General features: G+C 45.3%; 1 protein-coding gene across 1 annotated transcript in view; it reads left to right on the forward strand.

Moving 5' to 3' along the window:
• Stk32b (serine/threonine kinase 32B) overlaps window positions 1–26,007 on the forward strand; it is a 238,495-nt gene that overhangs the window by 163,401 nt on the left and 49,087 nt on the right. Inside the window, exon 5 of the mRNA XM_060365405.1 lies at window positions 24,155–24,192. Coding sequence (XP_060221388.1) covers window positions 24,155–24,192 — 38 coding nt within the window. The remainder of the gene's footprint in view (window positions 1–24,154; window positions 24,193–26,007) is intronic.

Below are 26,007 nucleotides of genomic sequence, written 5' to 3' on the forward strand. Positions count from 1 at the left end.
AATCAAGTACCTTTCTACATGGTCATTCACTTTGACAGGCAGATTTCACTTGCCAGAATGGAATCTTCAGGCTCCAGCCATGCTTGCTTGTAATGGTTCAAGCCTAGGGCTGTTTGTCACAGCACCACTCATAATAACCAATGATTTGGAAATAACCTGAGGGAAACATTGCCTAGTGCTGTGCACTCTCTTTTAAGAGACTGTGAGATTAGGATGCACCAGAGGGTGATGCTTACTCTTTTTACACAATTCAGAGAAGATTATAGCTTATAAATTGCATGGCTAAGTAAAGAAAAGCCTGTCTGTTAAGCAGAAAGCACCAAGGAGCCGCTTCCTGGTGCGTCAGGGTTGGAGGGAGATTTTGTGTGGTTTCCCTGCTCTACCTCTTCTATTTTGAACTTCACTTTAATGAGTTGCCATCTCTACAGCGGAGCAGAGCAAAGCGAGCTTTCTTGCTAAAGGAGAAGTGCAGTCTTTAGACAGACAGCCTGGTTGGTGTGTGGCTGCCTCGGCTTAGCCAGCTGTAGATGCTCATCCTCTCTGTCTCTCTGTTTTGCTGTCTTTAAAACAGGCTCCTTAGAGGGCAAGAAGCAATGTTTAGTGCAGACCAAAGCCGCATTTTGCACAGCTTTTCCTGAGCCCCTCAATAAGGTCATTGACAAGCACAGAATCCTCCTATTCAGTGTCTCTAGCTGTCAGGAAAACCACGTTGGGAGTGTCCCTCACACCAGATAGAATGGTGGTCACTAACAAATAAAAATGGCATGACATGAGGCTGCAGTCTGGAGGGGCAGAGGGAGAAAAGGAGGAAACCCTTATATGCTGCTGGTAGAATCGTAAATTACTCCGGCCACTGTGAACATCAGAGTGGAGCTTCCCCCGAAACTACCATGTGGCCCAGCTACACCATGCCTGGGCACACCACAGAGATACTGGAACTCCTGCTTTTACTTCTTTACTTCCCACAGTAGCCAAGAAATGAAGGCAGCCTAGAGGTCCATCAGCAGAGGAATGGATAAGAAAAATGTGGTATATATTTACAATGGGATTTTATTCAACTATAGAACAAAACTGTCATTCACAGGAAAATGATATAGCTGGAAATTGTCATGTAGAGTGAATCAAGCCAGACTCAGAGAGACAAGTGTTGACTGCAGGTTCCTCTCGGGTTTTATATGGATTCAAAAGAGCATATACATGTATATGTATACATATAGAATGGAAGAACAAATAAAAACAAACATTTACAAATTGTCTAGAAGAACAAAGGGTAGCAGAAAGAAGGGGGAGAAGAGGAAAAAGAGGAGTGGGGAATAGGAAGATTATATTATATTAATAAATATTCCTACAAAACCCACCCCCATGTGCTATGAATACATCCTGCAAGTAACATGAATAATACAGTTATTCACCAAAATTAGATAAAGCTGGCATGACCTGTTTTTATAACCCTAGCAACTCATCTCCTCTCACTCAGTTGTAGTGAAACTAAGTGTCCAGCCATGACAGTTAGGACCTCCCTCTGTTAATTCCCACTTATCTGTTGTTTAGAGTCATAGCAATTACAAAGCAATTATGTATACACATACATATTTACACACATATTAATACATATGAAGTCCAGTGGACCGTCCTTAGGATGAAGATTCCAATTGTATTTCAGGGGTAACTTATTTCAAAAGTGCAGACCTGTGGTTCCTTTGTTCCAGGCCAGCATTCTGAAGATTTATGGCTTCGTGAGGACTGAGAAGTGAGATACACCAGAATCCAATTTATCCTTAGAAGGGCTGTCCTCTCCCCTGGGTACAAATTGCATCTGCAATTGGGTAGAGAGTGTTTATGTTAGATAATAAATTTTCGAAATAGGGCAGGTCTCAACTTCACGACAAAGGACGTGGGGTGAAATCTGGGAGCAGAATGTTGGAGCAGAAAACAGATCTCTGCAAAAGCCCAATGAATTAGAGTCTAATTCACAGAAGATGTTCTGAAGGAAGACAAAGAACAAGATGGCAGGAAAGCAGGTCAGCATTTTCTGAAATGTCAACATGCTGCGAGAACACGGAGATTTTTAAAGCTTTATTTCTGTGATCACCCCACAGCTGAGTCCTTCCCTGAGTGCCATCTTCTACATCTTCACCCAGCCACTCAACACCCCATGATGGGAAAATCCCAAACCTTGAGAGTTAGAACAGAAACAATTAGACCCCCAAATCCCCCCAAAATGTGCACTTGAGAGAATACAGCTTTCAAGGGATAAACCCACAGGTGATTTAAAATAATAGTCATATTGAAGTTCTTACCAGGATGTGCCAGGACACACATACCTGTGTGTGTGTGTGTGTGTACACACGCTTGTGGCTGCATGTATACATATTTTACAATTTAATGCAGCCTCTCACACCCCCATGCTAAAAGTGGGAGCAATGCAAGGATGAGATGGATGTGGATCATAAGAGATGGGGGTGGGGCATCTTAACAGTCCAACAGTCCAAATTGTATGCCTACGATTTGCCTGGGCTGGTAGACAAACAAACAAACAAGCAAAAAACAGTCTTGGAACTATGAGCAACATTTTTTTTCACCTTTTAAAAGTTTATATTTTTATAAATTACAGTTTATTCACTTTGTATCCCTGCTGTAGCCCCCTCCCTCATGCCCTCCCAATCCCACCCTCCCTCCTCTTCCCTTGCCCCTCCCCAAGGCCAATGATAGGGGAGATCCCCTCTCATCTGATTCTAGCCTATCAGTTCTCATCAAGACTGGTTGTAGTGTCTTTCTTTGTGGCCTGGCAAGGCTGCTCTTCCCTCAGGGGAAGGTGACCAAACATCCAGCCACTAAGTTCATGTCAGAGACAGTCACTGTACACCTAAATAAGCTAAGCAAGGAGGAAGACCCTCGGTAAGATGATCCATCCCCATGCAGAAAGGCAAACAGGACCTTGGAAGAGGGAGAAAACAGGCAACAGGAAAGGAGCCTACCACAGAGGGCTGTTGAAAGACTTTACCCAGCAAGGTCTTGAAGGAGATGCTGAGAGTCATAGCCAAACTTTGGGCAGAGTTCAGGGAATCTTATGAGGAACATTTTGAATTGGATGAACACTTGTGCCTATCAACACATTTCTTTGTCCAGCCATACATCCACTCACGTATCCATCTGTATATCCCATCTATGCAACTATCTATCCATGTATCTGCGTATGTATCCATCCAATATCCATCTACCAATCCATCTACCAATCTATCTATTCATCTACTCATCTGCTTATCCATCCACCCACTCACGAAACTGTCTGCTTAATGGTGGCTTACCAGAAACTTGTTCCATGCCAGGCTAACAATGCAGAAGTAAACAATGATCGGATTTCTGCCTCCTTGGTGAATATATTCTAATGGAGGGAGGGAGACAACAAACTCAGTTATAACTACACTATCTCAAATGGTGACATGTGCTCAGGAATTCGTAATGATGGCAAGCTCATAGATGGAGGTCTGGTTTGTTTACAGAATGCTGTCAGAGCATTGAGATAGGGATACATGGGCTGAGAGCTAGGTGAGTGGGAGTTGAGGTATGTTGTCACGCTGGTAACAATGTTTCTGGACAGCACTATGGAGGTCCCACAACAGAAATTTGCCTGGTATATCTCAGTGACGTGAAGGACACCAGAATGGATGGAGCAGTGGGTGCAGCCAGAGAATGGGCTGGACCAGGCGGCAAGGGGGAGGTAAGAGAGATGGTAATAGGATTTATCACCTCAGCTTCTACCCTGAGGAGTAGAAATCTGTTGCTAGGTTTCCACAGAGGAGTGCTGTGATTAGATCTATGTTTCCAATATGGTTTCATGCTGGCTGCCTCTCACAGGCTTATTCAGACTGCTGTGTGGAAGATGGAATATAAGCAGGAGGTGAAGCACGCCCCACCACCACCACCACCACACACACCTAGGTGAAGAGAAGGCAAAGGGTCCTCCTGGAGATCAGATAAACCTTCCTGAGGAACCAAAGATAACCTGATCCAAACACTTTTTGGCCAAACGTAGCACAGTTCAGTCACCTGGAAAGAAAGTCTTGAAGTGGGTACCTAATCCAAGGCCATGCTGTTGGGTGACAGAACTGGGGCAGAATTGTGCCTTCCAAGCACACCATTGTCCAGTGTGAGGAAACTGAATAAGGAGACAGGGCATGGTGGCTCTCTAGTAACTGGAGATGGTATAAGGTAGGAACCTTACTGATGCCAAGGGTATGTTTTGGAGATATTTATTTGATGGTGTCATGACTGGCTAGAGAATGAGGCTGCATAAGGACTTCAGTTAGATCTCCAAAACCCACAGATAAAAGCTCAGTATTGGGAAAACTTACAGTCACAGTACTGGGGAGATGTGACAGAGGCTTGCCAGCTAACCTAGCCAAATCAGAGACTCCCAGGTCCTGGTGGGAGACCCTATCTCAAAACTCAAGGTGAAAGGCCAGGGAGATAACTCAGTGGGTAAAACTCCTGTGCACAAATCATAAAGACTGGAGTTCAGATTTCAAGCATCCATGTAAAGAACTATGTAAGTATAGTGGCCTGCCTGTAGACCCAGAGACCAGGAGGCAGAGATAGTATCACTAGAACAAGTGGTCCCTCTAGATCAACCAAATCAGTAGCCCCTGGGTTCAGTGAAGAGAAAACACTTTAGTAAATAAAAAGGAGAGCAATAAAAAAGACATGAAATATCAGTCTTCTCATCCACATTCATGAACATTACACAGGCACCCAACCATACATGAGACCACATACTCAAAGAATATGAGTTTGCCCTGCATGGTTCTGTGATTGTCACAAGAAACAAGGTTCTTGGTGGTATCTCTTCCAAGATTCAAGGCATACTTTATACTTTGTGGTACATTGGACCTCAGTACTTTAGCTGGCTGCAAAGCCTATCCTGAGATTTTGAGGTCAAGAGATGTGTTCACTAGGATTATGAAATATGCCACAGTAGCTCACTTCTCTCTGGCAAAGAATTATGGGAGTAGAAGCAGTCCCAAGCCTCTCTGTTATGACTTGCCCCTTTGTCTCAATATTAATTGATGTGCTTACTAATTGTGCCACATGTTAGCTGTTGGCTTTGCCGGGTGAGATGTGGTCCTTTGAAGTGTTCATCCTGTTATCTAACATAGAAGAATTCAATTTTCATAACTAATTAGATAATCATCATTACTAAGGAGCCAAACTGCCTCTTGGTATATTCACATTCAATGAGACATTTCCCCAGTGTATCTCTCCTCCTCTCTCTATGCCTGTGGAGCAAGCAGGGGCTCTCTATATTCAGGATGAGTTAACAGGACAGAGCATCTCAGCTCTTACTGCACACATCCTCCTGACTCAATACTGAATTCTAACACTTTGATTCCCCAAAACGAAGCTCACACATTCCCCAGTGTCCACAAGATAAAGCTGGAATGCCTTGGCCTTGTCTCTCAAAGGATGTTGGAATGACCTCCTAGTTCCCCTCTTGCCTCCTGATCCCATTAAACTACCAGGAAAAAAAATTGCTGTGGTTGTTTGATGAATTCAAGAGAGTAGGAACGTGACTAAGGACAGCTTGATAGAGGAGCTTTTTATAAGAAAGAAAAAGAGAGGAAGGAAGGAAAGGAGCAAGAAAGGAAGAAAGAAAAGGGGGTTGGAGAGAAGGAGGGAGGAAGAAAAGAAGACATATCTAAAACACTTACTGACCCCTTCTAAGAAACAAAGATAAAAAGAGGATGCAGCGCCAAGAATAAGGCATGGAATCATACAACCAGTCTTATTTTTTTAATCTAAATGGCACTCTTAAAAATCATTTCAAAATTAGCCCTCCAGGTGCTCCAGGATTGTCCTTAAAAACACAGGACAATAGTTTTGTGGCTTGCTGCCACTGCTGAGCTTCTGGGGAGATGATTGAGTAGTTTTTATGACCCAGGAAAAGAGTAAAATTAGAAATCCATATGAGACACCATAGCTCACTCCTGTCGACCAAGCACTTGTAGGAGGCCAGGGCAGGGGCACTGTGAATTCAAGGACGGCCTGGGCTATACAGTGAGACCCAGTCTCAGAAAACAAGACACAAAATACAGCAATTCAAAATCCAAGTACTGTATCTACAGTTGTAGGTTACTTTCAAACTACCATAAAGCTGAAATGCCATAATTGAAGCTCAGGGAAATCAGCTCATTACAAATAAGAGAGGTTTGGCAATATAGATGTTAAGCACATAGATTTTACACCAAAAGTATGCAACAGAACAAAGATGTACATTCCTCCACCTTCATCTACACCACTTCATCTACATCATTGTAGGGATCATTTTCCTAGATAATGTTATTCTGAGAACTTACCCTCCCTCAAAGGCTATTCTCGGCAGTCTGAATATTACCTTTTTCACTGAGCCATCCTAAGAGTTAACAATCTCAGTGTTAGAGACGAGGTTCCTGATGCGAGTGGCCAGTACTGTTGGTCCACATGGCAAAGCAATGGAAGATTAAGCTGAGTTATCACTCCCAGGAGCACCCTCCTCCAGTGGCTGACCACCGTGTGATACTAAAGACATGTGATTGTCTTCATTGCCTAGTCACATGCATTGTGAAAAAACAAAAGTCAAATTTGAGTAGGAATATGAAGTTTGGAAAGTCACCATATCTGATATTGGGCAGGAGAGAGATCAAGAGCAAGAGTGTGAGAGAGTGAGTTTTGGACATTTCTAACTCCTTCTGCAAACCGACTCAGTGAACCATCAGCAATGTTGTCATCTGCCTCACACTGTCCCATGGCCAGCCAAGGTATCACAATGCCGCAATAAAATCTTTTTCCACCAAATTCATACATTTACCTCAGAGGAGACTCTGACTGGTTCTTCTAGAGTCACATGCCCATTCTAGAGGAAGCACTGACCTCAAATGCCTTACCACAAATGAATTCTTATGTATACCAATCTAGACAATGGAAACCACAGACCCACACTCTAGTGGGCTGAGCCCCATGGAGGTGCTCATAGGAGCACAGTTAATGCGGAGGGGGGGTCCCAAAAGACCCGGAGGAGGAGGAGGGCAAGAAACAACAGGAAGCATTAAAACAGCCCCCCCCCTTGTCACCACCCATGCATATACCCCTGCCACCACCAAATGCACTTTTAACTCTTCCTGTGTTAAGCGTCCTCTCAGCCACTTCAATCAATTCTTCCTGGAAAGCTAACCACAGACTTTATCAGGAAGCCGCCTCAAACTCTCCTGAGCAGTGCCATCCCCCTCCGCTCTGCGTTTCTACCAAGGTTTGCATGTATCTAGAAAATTCTATATTTACACATCTGACTCCCACCTCAGACCACAGTTTGAGCTGTTTGTACATTCTTCTTTGCCAGCGTTAAACACCGCCTGGCACACAGTAAATTCTAGATTTTCCTAGACATGAGTTCTATTGAGCAATAAGCACCTCTAACTTTTCTCTAAGTGAAGACTCTGAATAGGGCTTATTTGCATTTTAAAATTCCTTAGCACTTCCCCACTCACTATACTCACCTGCCTATGTCAGAAACCCCAAATGCACGGCTCCCTAGCAGGAAGCAGACAGGGGACAGGAGCTACTGGGGGGAAGAGATTTCTACGCATGAAGACTCTCGGCTTGAAGCATGAAAATGCACAGTCCTGTGACTAGTGGGTAGGTGGGACTTACCAGCATTTCTTGTGGTAGACTGGAAAGTTAAGAGGAGCTGATTACCTTATGTGGATATTACTCATTTTCCAAAAGGGACTGGTTAGTGAGTCGGTGGAATCTGAGCATGTGCTTGCCCGTCTCAAAGTTGAGCTTTCCAGGATAGGGACTTTTCAGGGCAGCCTCAGAGGAAGCTGGTTTAGAAGCTGACTCAGTGCTGCGCCCTCATCAACTTGTTTGCAGAAGGCATGGGAGGGCAACCGCTGTGGGCAGACTCTTGACGTGTCCTCCTGCCCAAGTTTGTTTCTGTGAGATGTGCGTACAGGAGCTGGGGAGGTGTCCTCCATAACATGCTTGACACACAAACATGAGGACCAGAGTTCAGATGCTCAGGACCTACATTAAAACAAAATCAAACAAACAAACAAACAAAAAAACAAAAACAAAAAACAAAACAAGCATTGCCTATAAAGCCAACACTGGGGGAGGGAGGAAAGGAGGATCCATGGGACTGATTGACCAGCCAGCATAGCACAATCAATGAACTTCAGGGTCAGTGGGGGACCTTGTCTCAAAAAAAATGTATGAGTGACTGATTACAATACCCAATATCAACCACTGACCTCCACACATATGTCCACAGATGTACCTATGTACACCCACACACACATGAACACACACACACACACACACAAGATGTGTGTTCACAGGTCACATTCATTTTGAATGAACCCGAGTAACTTATCAGCAGAAAGCAAGTGTGATGCCAGAAACTGAGGGTTCCCCTGCAGGGACCAGGTCCCGATGAGCTAAGCTCCAGCCCTTCTTACCATGGAAACCTACTTCAGTCCCCTCCATCCTGATCTATTTTCCTTACCTAGCATCAGATTTTTTTGTGAAGATTAATAAGAGGAAGGACACGGGTGCTGAGAAACAGGTGTGTCCCTGCACAGCTCAGCCAATCTGCTCTCTGCCCCTCCTTTACCATACTGTAGATCAACAGGGATGATAGAAGAGTGAAACAGTCATCAGTGGGCTAGAGTAGGGCTCCTGCACTTGCTCTCCATTATTAGGCTTACAAAAGCAAGCCTTAGACTCTTGCTTTTTTTTCCTTGTAAAGTAGAGTGAGCATAGAGCATACCCCAGGTGACTGACAGCCCATGAGATGAGATGACATCTGAAAAAGGACAGTGTCTTTGAAGACCAAAAGTTAGGGTATGGAGAATCCCACCTGGCTACAGCAGCAGTACGTTGACGTATCTGGCCTCCCGATTCCCTCTATAATGTCTCAGAACAAACAGAAACACTTGGCATTTAATTGAGATGACATGAGTCCAAATTCTGACCTTGTATTTGTTTAAGCCAATGCCAGGTTCTTTGCTAATCTGAAAAGCAAACATAATTCAACAGTATTGTTGGTGGCCTAGAAGGTAGCTTCAAACAACATGCCCACTGCACCCCAAGGTTATATAACTGTGTGACCCTCATCCTGTCAGAATTGCTCACCCAAGCCACTCCCTTGCACATCTGTGAACATTGTGGACCTGGGAGTTAAATTGCTAATGTGCGTGAAAACTGACTGGGAGAGCTTAAATCCACAGTTGCTCGAGCCAATGTCCCATGCTTCCCCTTCACGCCTTATCTAGATTTTAATTTCAGAGGAAAAATAAGTCACCCTTCTTCCATGGAAATCTCTCCTCTCTTGCCTAGGAATGGAGCTGAAATATAAATGTAACACACAGTTCTGGTGAGACCATGAAAAGAGTTTTACCAATGTGGCGTGAGAAGCCATTCACTCTCAAGATCAGGAAATGACACAGGCAGTTCAAGGAGAGCTTTTGACTTGCCAAAAGGAAGGGTAAAGATGCTAAAACTGAGTGTCTTCCAAGGCAAAACTGAAATAAAGGGGGGGAGGGCAGAGTGATGAGGAAACTGACTTATGTGATGAAGACTCAAATCCATCTAGTTGGACAGCACCCTCAGCCCCACACCACCCCATCTCAACAGAAGTTGGGTGATCAGACAGGAGACTGGTGGGAAGGGGATGAGCAGAGCAAAGCGTGGGACTATGGAGCTGGCAGCCTCTGCTAACCCAGTGTTGACACTACGGCTTACAGCAACACAAGTGTAGCTACTGAACTTGGCTGGCTTCAGGCCAGCTTTTAAGTAGGAAATGTGACTTTGGCTAATGTGTTACATAATCTCTGACACTGGTACTTGTAAACCAAATAGCTTTTATTTTCACCCACTGGTGCCCTGGTGTCTGCCCTGACACCTTGGAGTAGTAGGTCCCTGAAGAGTGATACAACAGGAATATGATCTGCCCTCTCCAGAACTCACATTGGAGTTTAGTAGCTAATGTAACAAGGTTGAAAGATGATGGACTTTTCTCCCATCCCTGCATTGCATTTTACTGAAATGGAGATGGAGCCTCCTCATCCCCACTGATTTTTTTTCTATAGCAACTGCTTAGCTGTTCCCACAGCTGCCTTTCCTGGGATCTGTAGAAATGAATTTTAGTGAGGCACATGTCTGTCTAGAATCAATGTCTCACAACGCGAATCCATCTTAGCCATGACCATGGGACTACCCCAGACATGAAGTATGCACAGAACAGTCACAGAAAAACTCTGAAACTTTCTTAGCCCCAATGAGCATGCTGCCTCGTCCTAACTTTGTTTCATGATGCTTGGCTTGAGATATGTGGAGATGTGCTGCTCTATCCCTATGCTAAAGTATAAAGAATCATGCTAAGAATGCAGAGTGCATCTAGCCTCACAAACCACAATTCTCCTGAACTCTTAAAGAGCTTCCCCACAAAGATATGTTTTTCAGCCACTTCTATCTAAAAAGCTAAAACCAATGCATGCTCATCTCCCTGTACCTCCCATTCTCATTTTCACTTTGGCTATTTAGACTATCGGGGGGTGGGGGGGAGCAGGCAGCAGGAATGTCACTAGGGACAGAGTGCCTTGGGGTCTGCTATTCGAGGCAGCTCTCACATGACGCCAGAAGGCAAGAACATCTTCCATCCTCCTCACAGCCAATCAGATCTGATGACTCTTTCTGTAGGTTCTCATTGTTTCTTAAGAGTGTGGAGCAAGGATGCAGACCATTTGTGCAACAGGTCGGTCTGATCTGAACAATTCTTCAGTTGAGATTTCCTTTCCCCAAGGGACCAAGTGTGTCAAGTTGACAACAAAAGCTAGCTAGCCAGCATGTTGCCAAAGACAGAGTCTGAGTTGAAGAGCTCATCTCAGGTCTAGTCATGGAGAGTCTATATCAGTCCTGAGCCTGCTCTCTGCCATGATGCCTCTGATGTTAGTGTGAAGATGACATGAAACAAATGGACTAGGAAGGATGAGGAAGGTCCAGGACAGAAACTGCAGGGCTCAAAGGGCATGGCAGCATGGAATAGCCATACTAGTGATGAATCAATAAATGATTAGGGGCAAGAGTACCTTAATGAAACTTATTTACACAAACAAACTTGAACACAGAACACAGTTGCTGAACTCAGCGCAGAGATGTTTCTAGAATTTAAGAAAGTCAGTGCACAAGGACTTCAAAGAGTCCATGACCCACATCCCTCAACCTTTTGCCTAATATTTACTGTATAACCCATTGGTGGTTGTATAGTGTACATCAGTTTTCAGAGCTATTTAGAATAAAGTAAAAAATCAGCATAAATATTTTCAGGTAAATTGTCTTGTATGACCCTCACAGGATTCTGTTCTGGTTCATGGAACTTGTACAACAGAGCCAACCCCAGGCAAAGCACATGGGCACCACCAGGGCTTTCATTTGAGGAATGAGGGAGAAAGGATCTGCAACCAGGACAGCCAGAAGAATAGATGTGAAAAGTAAAGGTTGAGCGTGAGTTTTAATGGCTTCTGGGCCATGTATTAAGTAATAACAAGACTTCTTGAAGTGCACCATGGCCTTTGTGTATTAGTTTTATTCTGTTGCTGTGATAAAACACTATGAACAAAAGCAACTTGCAGACCGAAGGATGTATTGGGCCTACACTTCCAGGTCACAGTCTATCATTGAGGTAAATAAGGACAAGAACTCAAGTAGGAACTCAAAGCAGAACTCATGGAGGGATGATGCTTGTTGGATCAATCAATCCTGGGCTCATATTCAGAGAGCTTTCTTAAACAACCTAGGCCCATTTGCCTAAGACTGATGCCACCCATAGTGGGCTGGGACCTTCTATTTCAATTAGTAATCAAGACAATCCACTACATACATGCCCATGAGCCAATCTGTTGACTCTAAGCAGGGCCAAGTTAACAGAGCTAACTGGGACACCCTGGCACTCCTGGTCCTGTCTTCCTCTAGCTGGGTCATGGATGTGTTGGTTGTGTTTGCTAAGGCTGATCATTCTTTTTTCAGAAACCCTGCAGTATTCAGTAGCCCAGTATTCCTGTTCCCTCCCTTCTCCTAGCTCTTTATTGCTTATGAGATACTGTCGTTGCTATTTGAACTGCCATCATCCCCAAAAAAGTGTCATTAATATTTCATTCCTACGTGGGACTCAAAGTTGCCAAATGTTTGGAAAGGAGATGATGGCCGAACTCCCATCTTTTCTGGATCAGTGAACCGTTTAATAAGATTTCAACTTCATCGCTGCCCTTATAGTCATGACTATACCCACATGCATTGAGCCCAAGGCCCCAGCATGAGGAAGGGGAGTCTCTCAGACTAATGTCCCATTTCTCCCTGTGCCACCCATTCACAATCAAGTTGATTTATGCAAACAGTTCTGTGCTAGGAGTGGAGACACTAAGGGTTTTTTATTTTTTTTTAAACTGTGGGTCCAGGGAAGTTTTTAGATTGGTATGAGCTCAGTTGAGCCTATGAGAAACAGAAGGCCCAGAGCTTAGGAGGGGAGCCTCATCTAGCTTACCTCTGAGATCAGAAAAGATGGCCTTTTTTGAACTGTAAGTCAAGCACATCACTCACACAATCAAAAGCTGGGATTGGGGTCAGCCTGCAGCCTGGAAAGGCTTTATGGAGTAGGAGAAACTTTAAAGTCCTGAGTCTCCTGTGGGAAGTCAGCCCTGACAGCAAAGAAAGAGGAGAAAGCCCAGCTTTGGACAAGCGCATAACTTGTGGATCTGTTTTAGCCAGGGCCCGGGATGCTCCTGAACAGTCATGAAGGTGATGTACATGCATCTATTATGAATCTTGCTCTTCCTTCCTTCCTTGTTTATCAGTTGGCTAACTCTACCAGGACATCTCCCGGGCACACACAACACAGCAGGTCCAGCATGGACACCACCATCTTTCCTTCCCTCACAATGAGCCACACTCAAGCATCCCACCTCTGAGAAGGGAGCACTATCAAGTGGTTTCCAGGACCTGAACTGCTATGGCTGTCCACTTGATTGACTTGTTCTCTTCTCCAAGGGGACCTATGGGAAGGCCTTTGGTATCCACCCCATCTTTTCCTACCAATGTCCTTCTGAACTTGCAGTTCTGTCTTCCACATAATAATAATCCTGCAACCCAAGACTGTCAGACACACCTGCCTGGATTCTTCCTGGTCTCTGTAGTCATGATTACCTGATGGACTCAGCCCTCATAATCTCTGCCCTATTTTCAATGACTCAGTAACTGTCTCAGTTGGATTTCTATTGCTGTGAAGAGACACCATAGCTCTCTTATAAAGGAAAACATTTCATTAAGGCTGATTTATAGTTTAGAGATTTAGTCCATTATCATTGTGGTGAGAAGCATGGTGGTATTGAGGCAGACATGATGCTGGAGAGATAGCTGAGAGTTCTACATCTGGATCAGCAGACAGCAGGAAGAGAGAGTGCCATTGAGCCTGGTTTAAGCATCTGAAATCTCAAAGCCCACCCCTTGAGACAATTCTTCCAACAAGGACACTACTCCAACAAGGCCATACCTCCAATAGTGCTGCTCTCCGTGAGTCTATGAAGGCCATTTTCATTCAAACCACCACAGTGACACTACTGTAACCTTCTCAAATTATCATGTCAGAGACCTCAAACTGCTACCTCATATGGAAATAGGCTCTTTGCTGATGTAATTCCGGAGGAGATTAAATGAGGTCATGATAAATAAGGTGAGCCTTAACTCCAGTGAACAGGGCTTTAAGAAAGACAAATGGACCCAGCAGGACAGGGAAGGAAGAAGGTGGTGTTGCCACAGCCTCGAGGCTCTAGGAGCCACCCCAAACTGAATGGAGCAGGAAGGACTCAAAGGGAGCATAGGCTTGCAGGCACCCCAAGAGTGATCTCTAGCCACCAGAAACAAAGAGAAGAAAGTTCATCTCTTACAGCCACCCAGTTGTGATACCTTGTTTCATAAACCCCAATGATTCTCTGCTTTTAAAATTCTCACCATATCTGCATAGTTCCTGGCACTGATTATTTAATATTCTCTGTTAGTTTTAATGCTTTTTGCTATGACAAATTAGTTCCAAAAATCTCTTCAGAGAAACAGCGACTATGTTTGTTATGGATATCAGATGCCTGTTTTAGTTTGTTTAGACTGCTATAACAAAGCACCTTAGACTAGATAGTTTATAAAAAACAGAAATGCATTGCTCACAGTTCTTGGGCCTTGGTGGGTCAAAGTAAAGGCTATCAAGATCAGCATTTTACCATAGATGGTGTCTCTGTGCCCTCACCAAGAGGCCGTCAACATCTTCAGTAATGTTACTAATTTCTTTTTTCTTTAAAGATGTATTTATTTATTATGCATACAATGTTCTGCCTGCATGTGTACCTGCACTCCAGAAGAAGGCACCAGATCTCATTATAGATGGCTGTGAGCTACCATGCAATTGCTGGGAATTGAACTCAGGACCTTTGGAAGAACAGCCAGTGCTCTTAACCTGTGAGCCATCCCTCTAACCAAATGTTACTAATTTCTCAGTGAGGGAGAGCCCAAAAGACCCAGTCATTTTCTAAGTACCACCCTGCACCTCTTTTTATTGCACAGATAATTAGGTTTTGGAATATGAATAGAGGGCACTAATATTCAGACTGCAAACATATATTACGTCAAATAAAAATAGTGTTAGTTGGGCTGGCAAGATGGCTTAGTGAATAAAGGTGTTTGCCATTAAGCCTGACAACATGAGTTGGATTCCTGGATTCCAACATGTGGAAGGAGAAGACATGTGGAAAGTTGTCCTCTGTCCTCCATAAATGCAACACACACACACACACACACACACACACACACACACACACTGTAATAAAAACAAATCACAGCAGTAGTCATTGGTAGATACCAGCACTTACCAAATAAGCTGCTCCTTTTCTTTGTTAGAAGGAAAGACTGACACATGTCTGGGGTCAAAGAGATTGATGCCCGAATCCATGGTACCACCTCCTTCATCTCATTAGGATGGAATGTGAACTTCTAGAGAATAACTTTTTCTCAAATATGACCCAGTAAGACTGAGGGAGGTGGGCGCTTCCCAAGGTCACCACCAACCGTGCTGGCTCCCACAATCCTCCATGAAACTTGACCCACATGCTTGACCTGGCCCAATCACCTCTCCTAGTCTCCCTGCTGACAAAGCTTATTGGAGCTCTGTTTTTTTCTTCCAGTATGAGATATTAAACCCAGGACTTGTGTCAGTGCTTGGCTGCATCTCCAACCTCCTTTGGAATTTTTATTTTGAGACAGTCTCATCAAATTGTCCAGGCTAGCCTTGAACTTGTAATCCCCCTTCCTCAACTTCCTAAGTAGCTGTATTATGAGTCTGTGTCACCACAACCACCCTGCAATATTTGGTCTTTCCAAAGCATTTGCTTTGTCATGGGACACCCTTGTGTCCCACCACTGTGCTTCTACAAACAAGGTTTTCTGGTAGCTCCCCTAACCCTCTCTTCCTTGAAGGCAGACATAATGATTAACCCATTTTATAGATGAGGAAAATGCAGCTAAGATAGATATAAGATCTAGGGCTAGTTGGTTTTTGGCAGACTCTAAAGATGGCTCCTATCACTAGTGACAGTCCAAGATGTTGCGACTCTCAATCATTTTACCAGCATGTCCTAGTGGATAAAACTGAAAACACCTGGAGCCTGAAAAAAAAAAATAACCCTCATGGTATCAGCTCATTTTGAGAGTGCCAAGCAGACTCTGCTTGCAAGCCAAGGCTCTCTAGTAAAATAGGGCAGAAAACCCTCCCTCTGTGGTTCCACTCTGAGCCCTGTGGTCAGCCGTGGGCAGGTGGGGGGGGGTAATCAGGGTGTTTGTATGCTGTTCTCCTGCTGAGCTGCATTTTTCCTGATAGTCTGTTTCTCTACCACCCATGTGGACTCATGCATGAGCATAGCATGAATGCCACCCCCCTTTCCACCAGTCAAACTGAGAGCACCTGGCCCTGAGTCCATGGACCTCAGAAGCTGAAACATAAAAGCTTCCAAAAAAAACAGGGGTGCCACCACCACCACCCTATGGTTTTTTATTTGTTGCTTTTTTTTTGTTTTGTTTATATATATATATATCCCTCCCTCCCTCCATCTTCCCTCATATTCCTTTCCCCTAGTCCACTGAAAGGGGGAGCTCTCTTCCACTGCCATCATAACACAATGCAGGCGTTACATGAGGAGGCTGAGCAAGCTGTTGGCTTGGGTCTCTCCTGAGCTCTAGGGGAACCACTCTCATTACCCCATGTCAAGGCCCCACTTCCAAATCCTTTCAACATGGGGTGGGAGTGAGGGATATTCAAATCATAGCACTGTAATCAAGCAAAGCGGGGCTATCTCTCCCCATGGGGCCTGGAAGATAATGCATATTTGGGGACTTGCCTGCAGAATGGAAGGCTGTGACTGGCCTGGGAAGCTGAAGCTCCTGAGGCTGTTGACCTATAGCCACCTGGGAAGCAGCCAACGCAGCTCAGGTTCAGGCCTTCCAGATGGGCACATGCGTCAGTTCATCGGGGAACTAACTTTTGCTTGCCTGCTTGCTGGTTCTGTCCTTGGTGCTGAAGACAAAACGGTGGAAAACCACCGGCTCTTAAGTAAGCTAGTTTTAGGAAGCAAGCTAATCATATTGGGTGATGGGGGTAGGCAAAGAAGAAAAGGCTGGAAGTGCCAGGGTACTGGGGAGCTGAGATCATCATAGGGAAAAGAGGAGGATCCATGCATACTTGAGAATAGCCCTCCCAAGTACAGCAAAGTGAAGGCCACAGGTGAAACTCTGCTCAGCTTGCACACTGGAACAGACAGATGCAGGTAAATAGATCCAGGTCACCAGGGCTAGGAGGTGTGTAGTGCGTTTTGTGAGTTTAGCCATGTCTGAGACCATATACATGATGGCACCCTAGAAAAAATTCCTCCTGCTTAGTGATCCTATAGCTTCATTTCTGTTTAGATAAACACAATTTTGCCAGTGTACTGTAAGGACCCCATCTTAAGTTCAGCCATCTGACTCATTGCTTTGCCTTGGAACCATAGGCTATACCAGACAGGTCAGTACTAATCACATAGTCTAGGTGCCGGTGAGTGCATTCTTTTAGGTTTCCATAGTCCCAATCACACACTACACTGCTCAGAACTCTCTTCACTAATTGGCACATGATATTTCTAGGTTCTTTAGCAGGTGAATCATGAGAAAGGTTTGAGCAGAGGCTGGCCACTGTACTGTGATGACTCACAGGGTGCCAGAGGTGACACTCCTCTGCAGTGGGAGGAAGGGAACCTATTGTTCGGCTGTCTGAGGATTATGAGGTAAGAAGAAATAAAGGCTGACAGCAGAAGTTTGGAGGTAGAAGGTGCCGAGGGTTTGAAGAGAGAAAGAGGAGAAGAGAGGGTAGATACAAGGAGGGAAAGAGAGATCTTGAGGGGCATGCTAATGTTGAGTGGCGATGTAGGGTGACACTAATTGTGGTGGTTGCATTTTTCTTCTGTGGTATTCCATCTCAGGGTGCAGGGCCAGGTAAGGAAGTGAGTTCTAAATGGTTCTTGGGTTCCGTTGGGGAAATCAAGAAAGAGAGTTTGGGACAGAAAAATGGACCCGAGACACGGAAGCTCAACTAGGAGAGAGCCAAGGATGAGGACATGGTGGGCAGGGCTGAAGGCGAAGGTCATGAAATGCAGGGCCATTGTGAGTGGGGAGCATACTGAACTGGTCTATGTCTAAGTCTGAAACCTTTTTATTACATCACATCTCCCACTGCCTGCGGTTGCTCCAGGGCCCTGGCAAACATCCACCCACCCATTCCCGCTGTTGCTTACCTGCTGCTGCAGAGGCTTCCTCCTGAAGGTCTCTGGGTCTGGTAGAACAGGATGAGTCAGACACAGACCACTTCAGTTCGATATACTCAATGCTAATAGAAAAAAAGCAACCTGACCTTGGGAGTGGGGTCTGTGAAAGCCCTGGGCTCTAGTGACGTCATGCAGCATGCAGTGGTAGCTCCCAAATCATGCTTATGGAGTTAAACACTTGTGTGCTTCACCCATGAAGGAAGTCATTAGTCCCAGCATGTACTTATATTATTTTGCACATTGTGTACATTGAAAGAATTGATTCTACACTTTAAGGCAGCCATGGATGTTTTTCTACACATATTCAGCATGCTTGATGGCTATCATTAATATCCTTAGTTTGCAGGTTTATAGTTTACACCCATGTCCTTGTGTTCATTTTTAAGACTATATTTATGCAGAGAATGAAGAGCCAATCCACCAGGGCTATTGACCTCAGAGAACCATGAGTGGACTTAGGAAGGAGAAGGAACAGGTCCAGATGTGCTTTTTAAAGCCACTGAGTCATAGTCTAAAGGACATGAAGCTGTATATGTGGGCGATGATAAATACAAAGTATCCTGAATTTCAAGAGTGTTTTATTAAAAGAATAAAGAGCAGTAAGTTAGTATGTATCTCAGTTTCCCACTGAGAATCTTCCACCAATCAGATAGCGTTGACCCAGAGGTTGACCTGAGGATGATAGCCAATTAGTATCTAGAATATACAGAGAACTAAATAAAATAAAATAATAAAAGAAAATAAACAGACTATGGATCTGAACAGAATTCCCAATAAGAGAAATTAAAAAACGACTAAGAAATAGCTTTAAAAATATTCAACATTCTTAGCAATTAGGGGAATGCAAATTAAACCCCTCTAGGCTTTTCAATTGTGTCCGTCACTGCCTGGGATCACCAGTGAGGAATAATAAGAAGTCCCAGCAACGGGCAGAGGCAGCAACAGCCTCCTGGCCTTCCTTGGCCATTTATCTGTGCTGTTTTTAAAAATAGCAGGCCCAGCTGATATTTTACAATGTTCCTGAGCAGGGGTTGGGGTTCATTCCAGGGCAAGCCCAGGTTTGATAGCTTCCCAGGCATACATTCTATTGGAGTGTCATCTTGCCTGGCTCAAAAATAATGAGTCTGTCCTCAGCAAATATCGTCACAACCGCCCCCGCCCACACCATGCTTCTCCTGTCCTTTCTGGACATGCATCTTGTTTTCAGCAGGGTAACGCTCCAGAACCGAGATACAATCACTGTGAATAATAGACAAGGAGGAAATGGACCTGGAAGAGCTGGACGAGAAACTCTGATAAGAGGCTCTGCCCAGAAAGCACGCTATTAAATCCCAAGCTGCTCTACCTCCCTCCCCTTGCCGCCACCTCTTCCAGCCAGCTTGACCCATGCCTTGCTCAGAAAATCACATCCAGACAAAAATCTAATTCGCTTTCTAAAAACTGGAGAACCTGCCCTGGAACTCTTCCAAGCACCTTTAAAAAGCTCCTGTAGTCCTGGCTGCCTGTTTCAGCTTTCAGTCTGGAAGACACCTTGACCACTCACTGGACCAATGTTCCTGGGAGCCACAGTGAGGCAGCTGCTGCTTCTCTTCTTCCAGATGAGGAGGCCAAAGCCTTGAGTATCCAGGACCTCAAGGCTAGTGTAATATGGCCATGCAGCTAAAGGCCACTAACTTGAAGGTTTTCAATCATCCATGTTTGTATTCAAGAATTCAGGCCCATCTCTTCTAGGGCCTCTATTTAGAGTATGTCCTGGGGTCCTCTCCCAAGCTCTCAAGGTGCTTGGCAGAATTATGTCATTGTAGTTTAAACCTAATGTTTTTATTTTATTTTATTTTATTTTTTTATAAATTACAGTTTATTCACTTTGTATCCCAGCTTTAGCTCCCTCCCTCATGCCTTCCCAACCCCACCCTCCCTTCCTTTTTTCTTCCCATGCCCCCCCACAAGTCCACTGATAGGGGAGGTCCTCCTTCCCTTCCCTCTGACCCTAGCCTATCAGGTCTCATCAGGACTGGCAGTACTGTCTTCCTCTGTGGCCTGGTAAGGCCGCTTTCTCATCAGGAGGAGATGATCAAAGATCTAGCCACTGAGTTAATGTCAGAGACAGTCCCTGTTCCCATTACTAGGGAACCTACTTAGAGACTGAGATGCCATAGGCTACTCAGAGGTTCTAGGGGTTCTAGGTTATCTCTATGCATGGTCCTTGTTTGGAGTATCAGTCTCAGAAAATACCCCTGTGCCCAGAATTTTTGGTTCTGTTGCTCTCCTTGTGGAACTCCTGGCCTCTCCAGGTCTTTCTATCTCCACCTTTGTTCATAAGATTTCCTGCACTCTGCCCAAAGTTTGGCTATGAGTCTCAGCATCTGCTTTGATATTCTGCTGGGTAGAGTCTTTCGAAGGCCCTCTGTGGCAGGCTCCTGTCCTTTTCACAGTTTTCCCCCTCTTCCACTGTTTGCTTTTCTGAGTGAGAATTGATCATCTTACCCACGGTCCTCCTTCTTGCTTAGCTTCTTTAGGTGTACAGATTCTAGTATGTAAAACGAATGTTTTAACAGTCAAGTTACTTACTGACTGGGGAACCCTGCATGACCTGGCCATGTGGCCTTGCTCACACATGGTGGTTCTTGTGTTCCAAGATAGTGCAGGCCCTCACTGCATCTGCCTCAACAGATTCTGAGGTAAGGTGAAATACTTATGAGGAGAGAGTCCTATATATTCTGCCATATGGCATAAGTAAAGCAAATCAAGGCCACCCATCACCTTGGCCATGTTTCGTGGGATGGAAGCTCATTGCAGGATGACACCTCCTCCTCTGGGACTCTGGCTGCCTCATTCACAAGAGGAGAACCTGCTTATTGCCTGTCACATGTCAGTCTTGTATCACTTCTCCTGAACTCCCACCAAGACTCCACCAGTCTCCACCAGACCCTGGTTTATTCTCTTTAAAGCACCTGTCCCAGCTTGGCATTGGTTATTTGTCATCTAACTTCTCCCCGGGTATAAACATAAAAAGCATGTTCTATGCACCTAATATTTAATCCACTCAGCAAAGGAAACTGAGTTGCCAGGATAGGCTGACTGGCAGGAGAGGGACTGGCAGATGGAGAGTTCCTGTCCCTCATCATATTGGTGCCCTATTTTCATGGTTCAAGATACTACAAAAAGGGTCTTTCTAATATGGCTTTAGGGCTTGTCTGAGGTTGTACGAGAATCAGTGGGCTCCCCACCTATCCATGGAGGTAAGCCTCATCCCCACCAACAAATCTTCCACTATGCCAAGGTTGACAGCAAATCACCACGGCATTATTGACACCTGGAATCTCCTCCTTCTACCAGGTCTGAAGCCCAAAGCCAAGTGCATTCAGGGCCATGCTTTCTCCAGTAGCTCTGGAGAGAACCCTCCCTCGGCTCCTCAGCTACTGACTGCCTCTCTTAGATCCCCATCCATCTCTGCAGGCTACCTTGTTCCTTGTCTGTGTACCCATATCTCTCTCCACTCTAGAAAGACTGGTTCTGGGACAGGCCCTGGTTCTGGAGTAATCTTGCTTTTGGAACCTTCTCTGAGTGTGGCAGCCAAGGCTCCGTAACCAGCCGGGCTTCTGCTATGGGGCTATGGGTAAGTATGAACTTGGGGACACTGTTCAGGCCTAAATGCTGGATCATGCCTTCTTTGTCACCCCAATTATGTGCTAGTGCTATGTGTGGGTCTTGGCCCCACCTGTGATTTGGGGCTTATGCTTTCTGAACATTATGTTCTCCCTGATTCCCACAACCCAATAAAGGTCATCCCAATCCTTGTGATAGTATCAAGTCCAAGCATTAATGTGTATTTCTTCCTTCTCTTTCTGTGTGTTCTTTTCTTTTCAAGGTGCACCCCAAGCTGGCCTTGAACTTGTGATTCTCCTGCTTCATTCGCTTCATCATTTGCCTATTGGTGCACATGCTACCACAGCCAACATCATCCTTTCCCTCTGATATTTTTTTATTATTGTAAAAATTTATTCTTCAAATATTCCATACATGTGTTCAATGTCTCTTGATCACATTCACCTCCACATGCTTCTCCTGGCCCTTCCCCCAACTCAGTTCCATTGCAACTTCACGTCCTCTTCTTATTTTATAACACACATAATCCAGTTACTGCTGCCCAGATGAGCATGAGTGTGGGACCATCCCCTGGGGCATAGACAGCATACCAGTGCCCCCCTCCCACAAAGAAATATGACTCTCCCTCCCTTCCTCCTTCCCTTCCTCCCTCCCTCCCTCAGCAACTATCAGTTCTCAATAACGCCTCACCTTGAGGCATAATACTGGAAGCCTCTTCCCTTTATGCTCAGATTTTTAACTGGCTTGGTAGTGTGCAGTATTTGTATACACTCATTGAAGAAAATAGTGATTTTCATTCTGATGCTGTCATACAAGCTTAAATCGCATTCCTGACACACTTATTTTCCCCCTTGAGAGGCGCTGCTGGAAGCCACGCTGGGTAAGGAGCTAGTGTTTGCTGACCTAATTTTCACACATTGACACGGGAACCTCTGTCTCTTGTTTTAATTTTCTTTATTATCAAGTTCATCCTTCCCCTAGGGCTCCCTTGTCTTCTCCACACACAACCTCCTTGGTCACGTGGGTGTCCTATGAACCTGGTGGCAGGGCCCCGTTTACCTAATGCTCATCAAAATTCACGGGCTTGAAAAGTCGCAATGAGAATCAAAATTGAAATACAGAAGCTGTGCGTTGCTCCCCTGCCCCTGGAAGAGATTGCCTGGCTTCAGCAGTAACTCTGCACATCTCTGCAGTTAGAGTTAATATTTGATCAACTCAAGAGCAGTTACTCTTTATTTCTGTGTAAGCTGCCATTAGTCACCTCACCACAGCTGTGACATTTACTCTGAACGTATGTGGGGTGTGTCTCTGAAATCTATGTTTGTTTGTTTTTTCTACCACAGCAAGTTGGGGACTAAAGCTTGCTGTCACAGGCCTACCCTTCCTTTCCCATGTTCTATGTGCGCACACAAGTGGTGGGCACTGTGTGGGGTTCCTAGATGGCAGAGGTCAGGGGGCAAAGCCCTATCTTACCAGGTGCTTCTTGGTTTAGCGAGGCTCTTTGTTAGCATGACAAGATAAAATAGAACTTTCTAGAAACCTGCTTATATCCAGATTGCGTGCTGTGTAGTTCATTTCTCTAAGTTGAGCAGACCTTCTCCATGAAGGGGCAGATGGTGAATTCTTCAGTCCTTCAGAAGCACTGCAACGTCAGAAGTTAATCTTGTTGTGTGTGTGTGTGTGTGGGTGCCTGTGTGTATGCATGTGAGTATATGCATGTGTCTGTGTGTGTGTATGCATGTGTGGTGGGTGTGTCTATGGGTATGGATGCATGTGTGTGTCTCTGTGTGTATGCATGTGAGTGTGTGTATATGCATGTGTTTGTCTGTGGTGTGTGTTTGTGTGTGTGCGAGTGGTGTGTGTGTGAGTGTGTGCACACACACGTGTATCTATGTATTTGTGTGTGCATGCCTACCTGTGAAAGTGAGTGGAGGCCAGAGGTTGGTGTCAAATATCTCCCTCGATCACTCTTTACTTTGTTTTGATGTAGGATTTCTCACTGAATGATTTAGTTAGACCGGTCAGTGAGCTCCAAGATCTGCCCATGTCCACCAGCCCCTAGTGCTGGGGTTACGGACACATGCAGTGAACTTGGCTTTTACGTGGGTGCGAGGGTTTCAAATTCACAGGCACCTCACTGGCTGAGTCATATCCCCAGCCCCTTTTGGTTGTTTTTACAATGTTTTATCCTGAGTTTCTTCTTGTGCCCACCAAGTGGCACAGTGGGCTCTCCAGGCTTGAGGGCTGAAGGATAGCAGAGCAAGGAAGTGCCATTGCCTCCTGACACACACCTCACATTTAATCTACCACCTCTGTTATGACAAGGAAAACAACAGCTTCAATACAGAGGGTGGCAGTTTCTTCTGAACATTACAGCCAGTGTTGAAAGACCCAACATTAAGAATGTCCCAAAACAAAAGAGGTAGACATTTTGCTCTGGGGTCTAAAAAGAAGAGAAAGTTCTGACTTTTCATGGGTCCCGTTGTCACACTTACCTCAACTATCTGAAATTTAACTCCAGGGGAGAGATGGAACCCCAGAGTTCCCTCTGTCCTATAGCCTGAGACTGTGTTGCCTGGGATGGCTTAGGACTCACGCCTCTGCCTGTGTTTTTCTTACAGAGACATCAAGCCAGATAACATCCTGCTGGACGAGCATGGTGAGTCATCTCCTTCCACCTTTCCTGGGGCCCCAGTGCGGTGCAGGGCGTGGAAGAACAATAGGGTCGGGGTGTGGGTCTTAGGTGCTCTCGGAAACATCTGTGCTATTCGTGACGGTCACATGTGTCAGTTTCTGCGTAATGTCCTGTCATGGTAAGTTGGGTTGAATGATCTGCAGGCATCACCTCAGAAGTCATTGCTGTTTGTGTCTTGGTTTGAGGATGACAGGAAACAGTGAGGGCCAAAGAGTGTGGGGTTATAATAAAGTCATGTCCTAGTTGTCTGCAGGGTGCAGATGGTCTGAGGGCAGGTATGTGAGGCGTGGGGAACCCCACACCCAAGGTCAGGCGTGGAAGCATGTGGCAGGAAGCTGAAAAGAGGTGCAAGTGTCCCTTGCAGGGTCTGCAGGGGAGCAGAGATTTCAGGGAAGAGAGGTCCATAAGGCTGGTGCTGAGCAGCATCCACTGATACCCTGCTGATGGAGAGAACTTCCAGGCAGACAAGCTGTCCAGAGGCAGAATCCAAGCAGCCAACTCATGGGAGTTCTTAGTCCTTTCACTTATGAGAACTTCTTAGAAAGCCAACAGAGAAGCCCAGGACCCTTGCTGCATGGCTCTGCTGTCACCCATGCAGCCATCCTCACTGCCTTAGCAACCCAACAGGGAAGCCCAGGACCATCATCCCATGGTTCTGATGTGATCCCTAAAGCCATCATCGGTCCTCCCAAAGCTTCTGTACAGAGGGACCTAGGTGGACAGGTTGTGGTCCCAGCCCTGTGGGCCTCACAGTGTTGTCATGTAGATTGGATAAGCTAGCAAGAGCTAGGAGGCATGAGCAGGAGAGCCAAAGGGGGTCACCACAGTGAAGGTGAGATGATGATGGCAGCAGATGAGGAAGCAATGGGGAGAACTCTGGGAACAGCTAAGGAGGAGAGAGTTTTATCTCCTGGTCACACCTGAATGCGGTTGGGTCTCTCTGGGCCTCATTTCCCCATTCAGTGGTTTGGAATTCATCAAGAAGAACATGAGAGCCACTAAAGCATAAATACCAAGTGGGGTGGGAGAGTAGAGATACTCTAAGAAAAATGGACCTGTGGGAGCTGATGAGTCCCTTGGAACCCCAACACGAGCATCAAGGGAACCTGCACGTCCAAGTCTGACGTGCCAGCTTGATGGGCTGCTGTAACTACACACAGGGATCCGGAAGCTTCAACCATAGACTGCTGGGATGGTAGTCAGATGCAGACACGACCTCCTCCATGTATCCCCATTATCCCTCTGTGTATGGCTGTGTCTTGTTCTCATGAGGATTCCACACAGATTGGATTAGGACCCACACCACTAGCATCATTTTAGCTTTTTAAACATCAGATCTCCAAATCTGCTTTTTTCTTCAACCATAGGGACTTGGGATTTAGCATATGGACTTTAGGAACACCATTCAGTTCATCGTATCAGACAAGCAATAGGAATGGGGGCCCCCATGTGCCAGATGGTATGACCAAAGTTACTGGCTCCATCACTCTTAGAGGCTGCAGGTCTCATTTGGCTCCTAGCAGAGGAAATTTACTAGGGACCCTTGGTTCCCCACAAATAACTCAGGCCAGTGACAAGGAAATATCATTCCAACCAAGGGAAAGGTGTGAGGTCCAAGGTTCCCAGAATACTGTTTGGATCTATAAGAAGCAATTAGGAAAATAGAAAGCAGCTTTGATTGAGAATTTTACTATCCCTCCCCAAAGCTCTGGATTAGTTTTCAAGCTGTCATCTGCATATTGAACCGCACAAGGGACTGCAGAGATGGCTCAGGATTTA

Source organism: Meriones unguiculatus, chromosome 12 (genome assembly GCF_030254825.1).
Source record: "Meriones unguiculatus strain TT.TT164.6M chromosome 12, Bangor_MerUng_6.1, whole genome shotgun sequence".
In the NCBI taxonomy this organism is placed as follows: Eukaryota; Metazoa; Chordata; class Mammalia; order Rodentia; family Muridae; genus Meriones; species Meriones unguiculatus.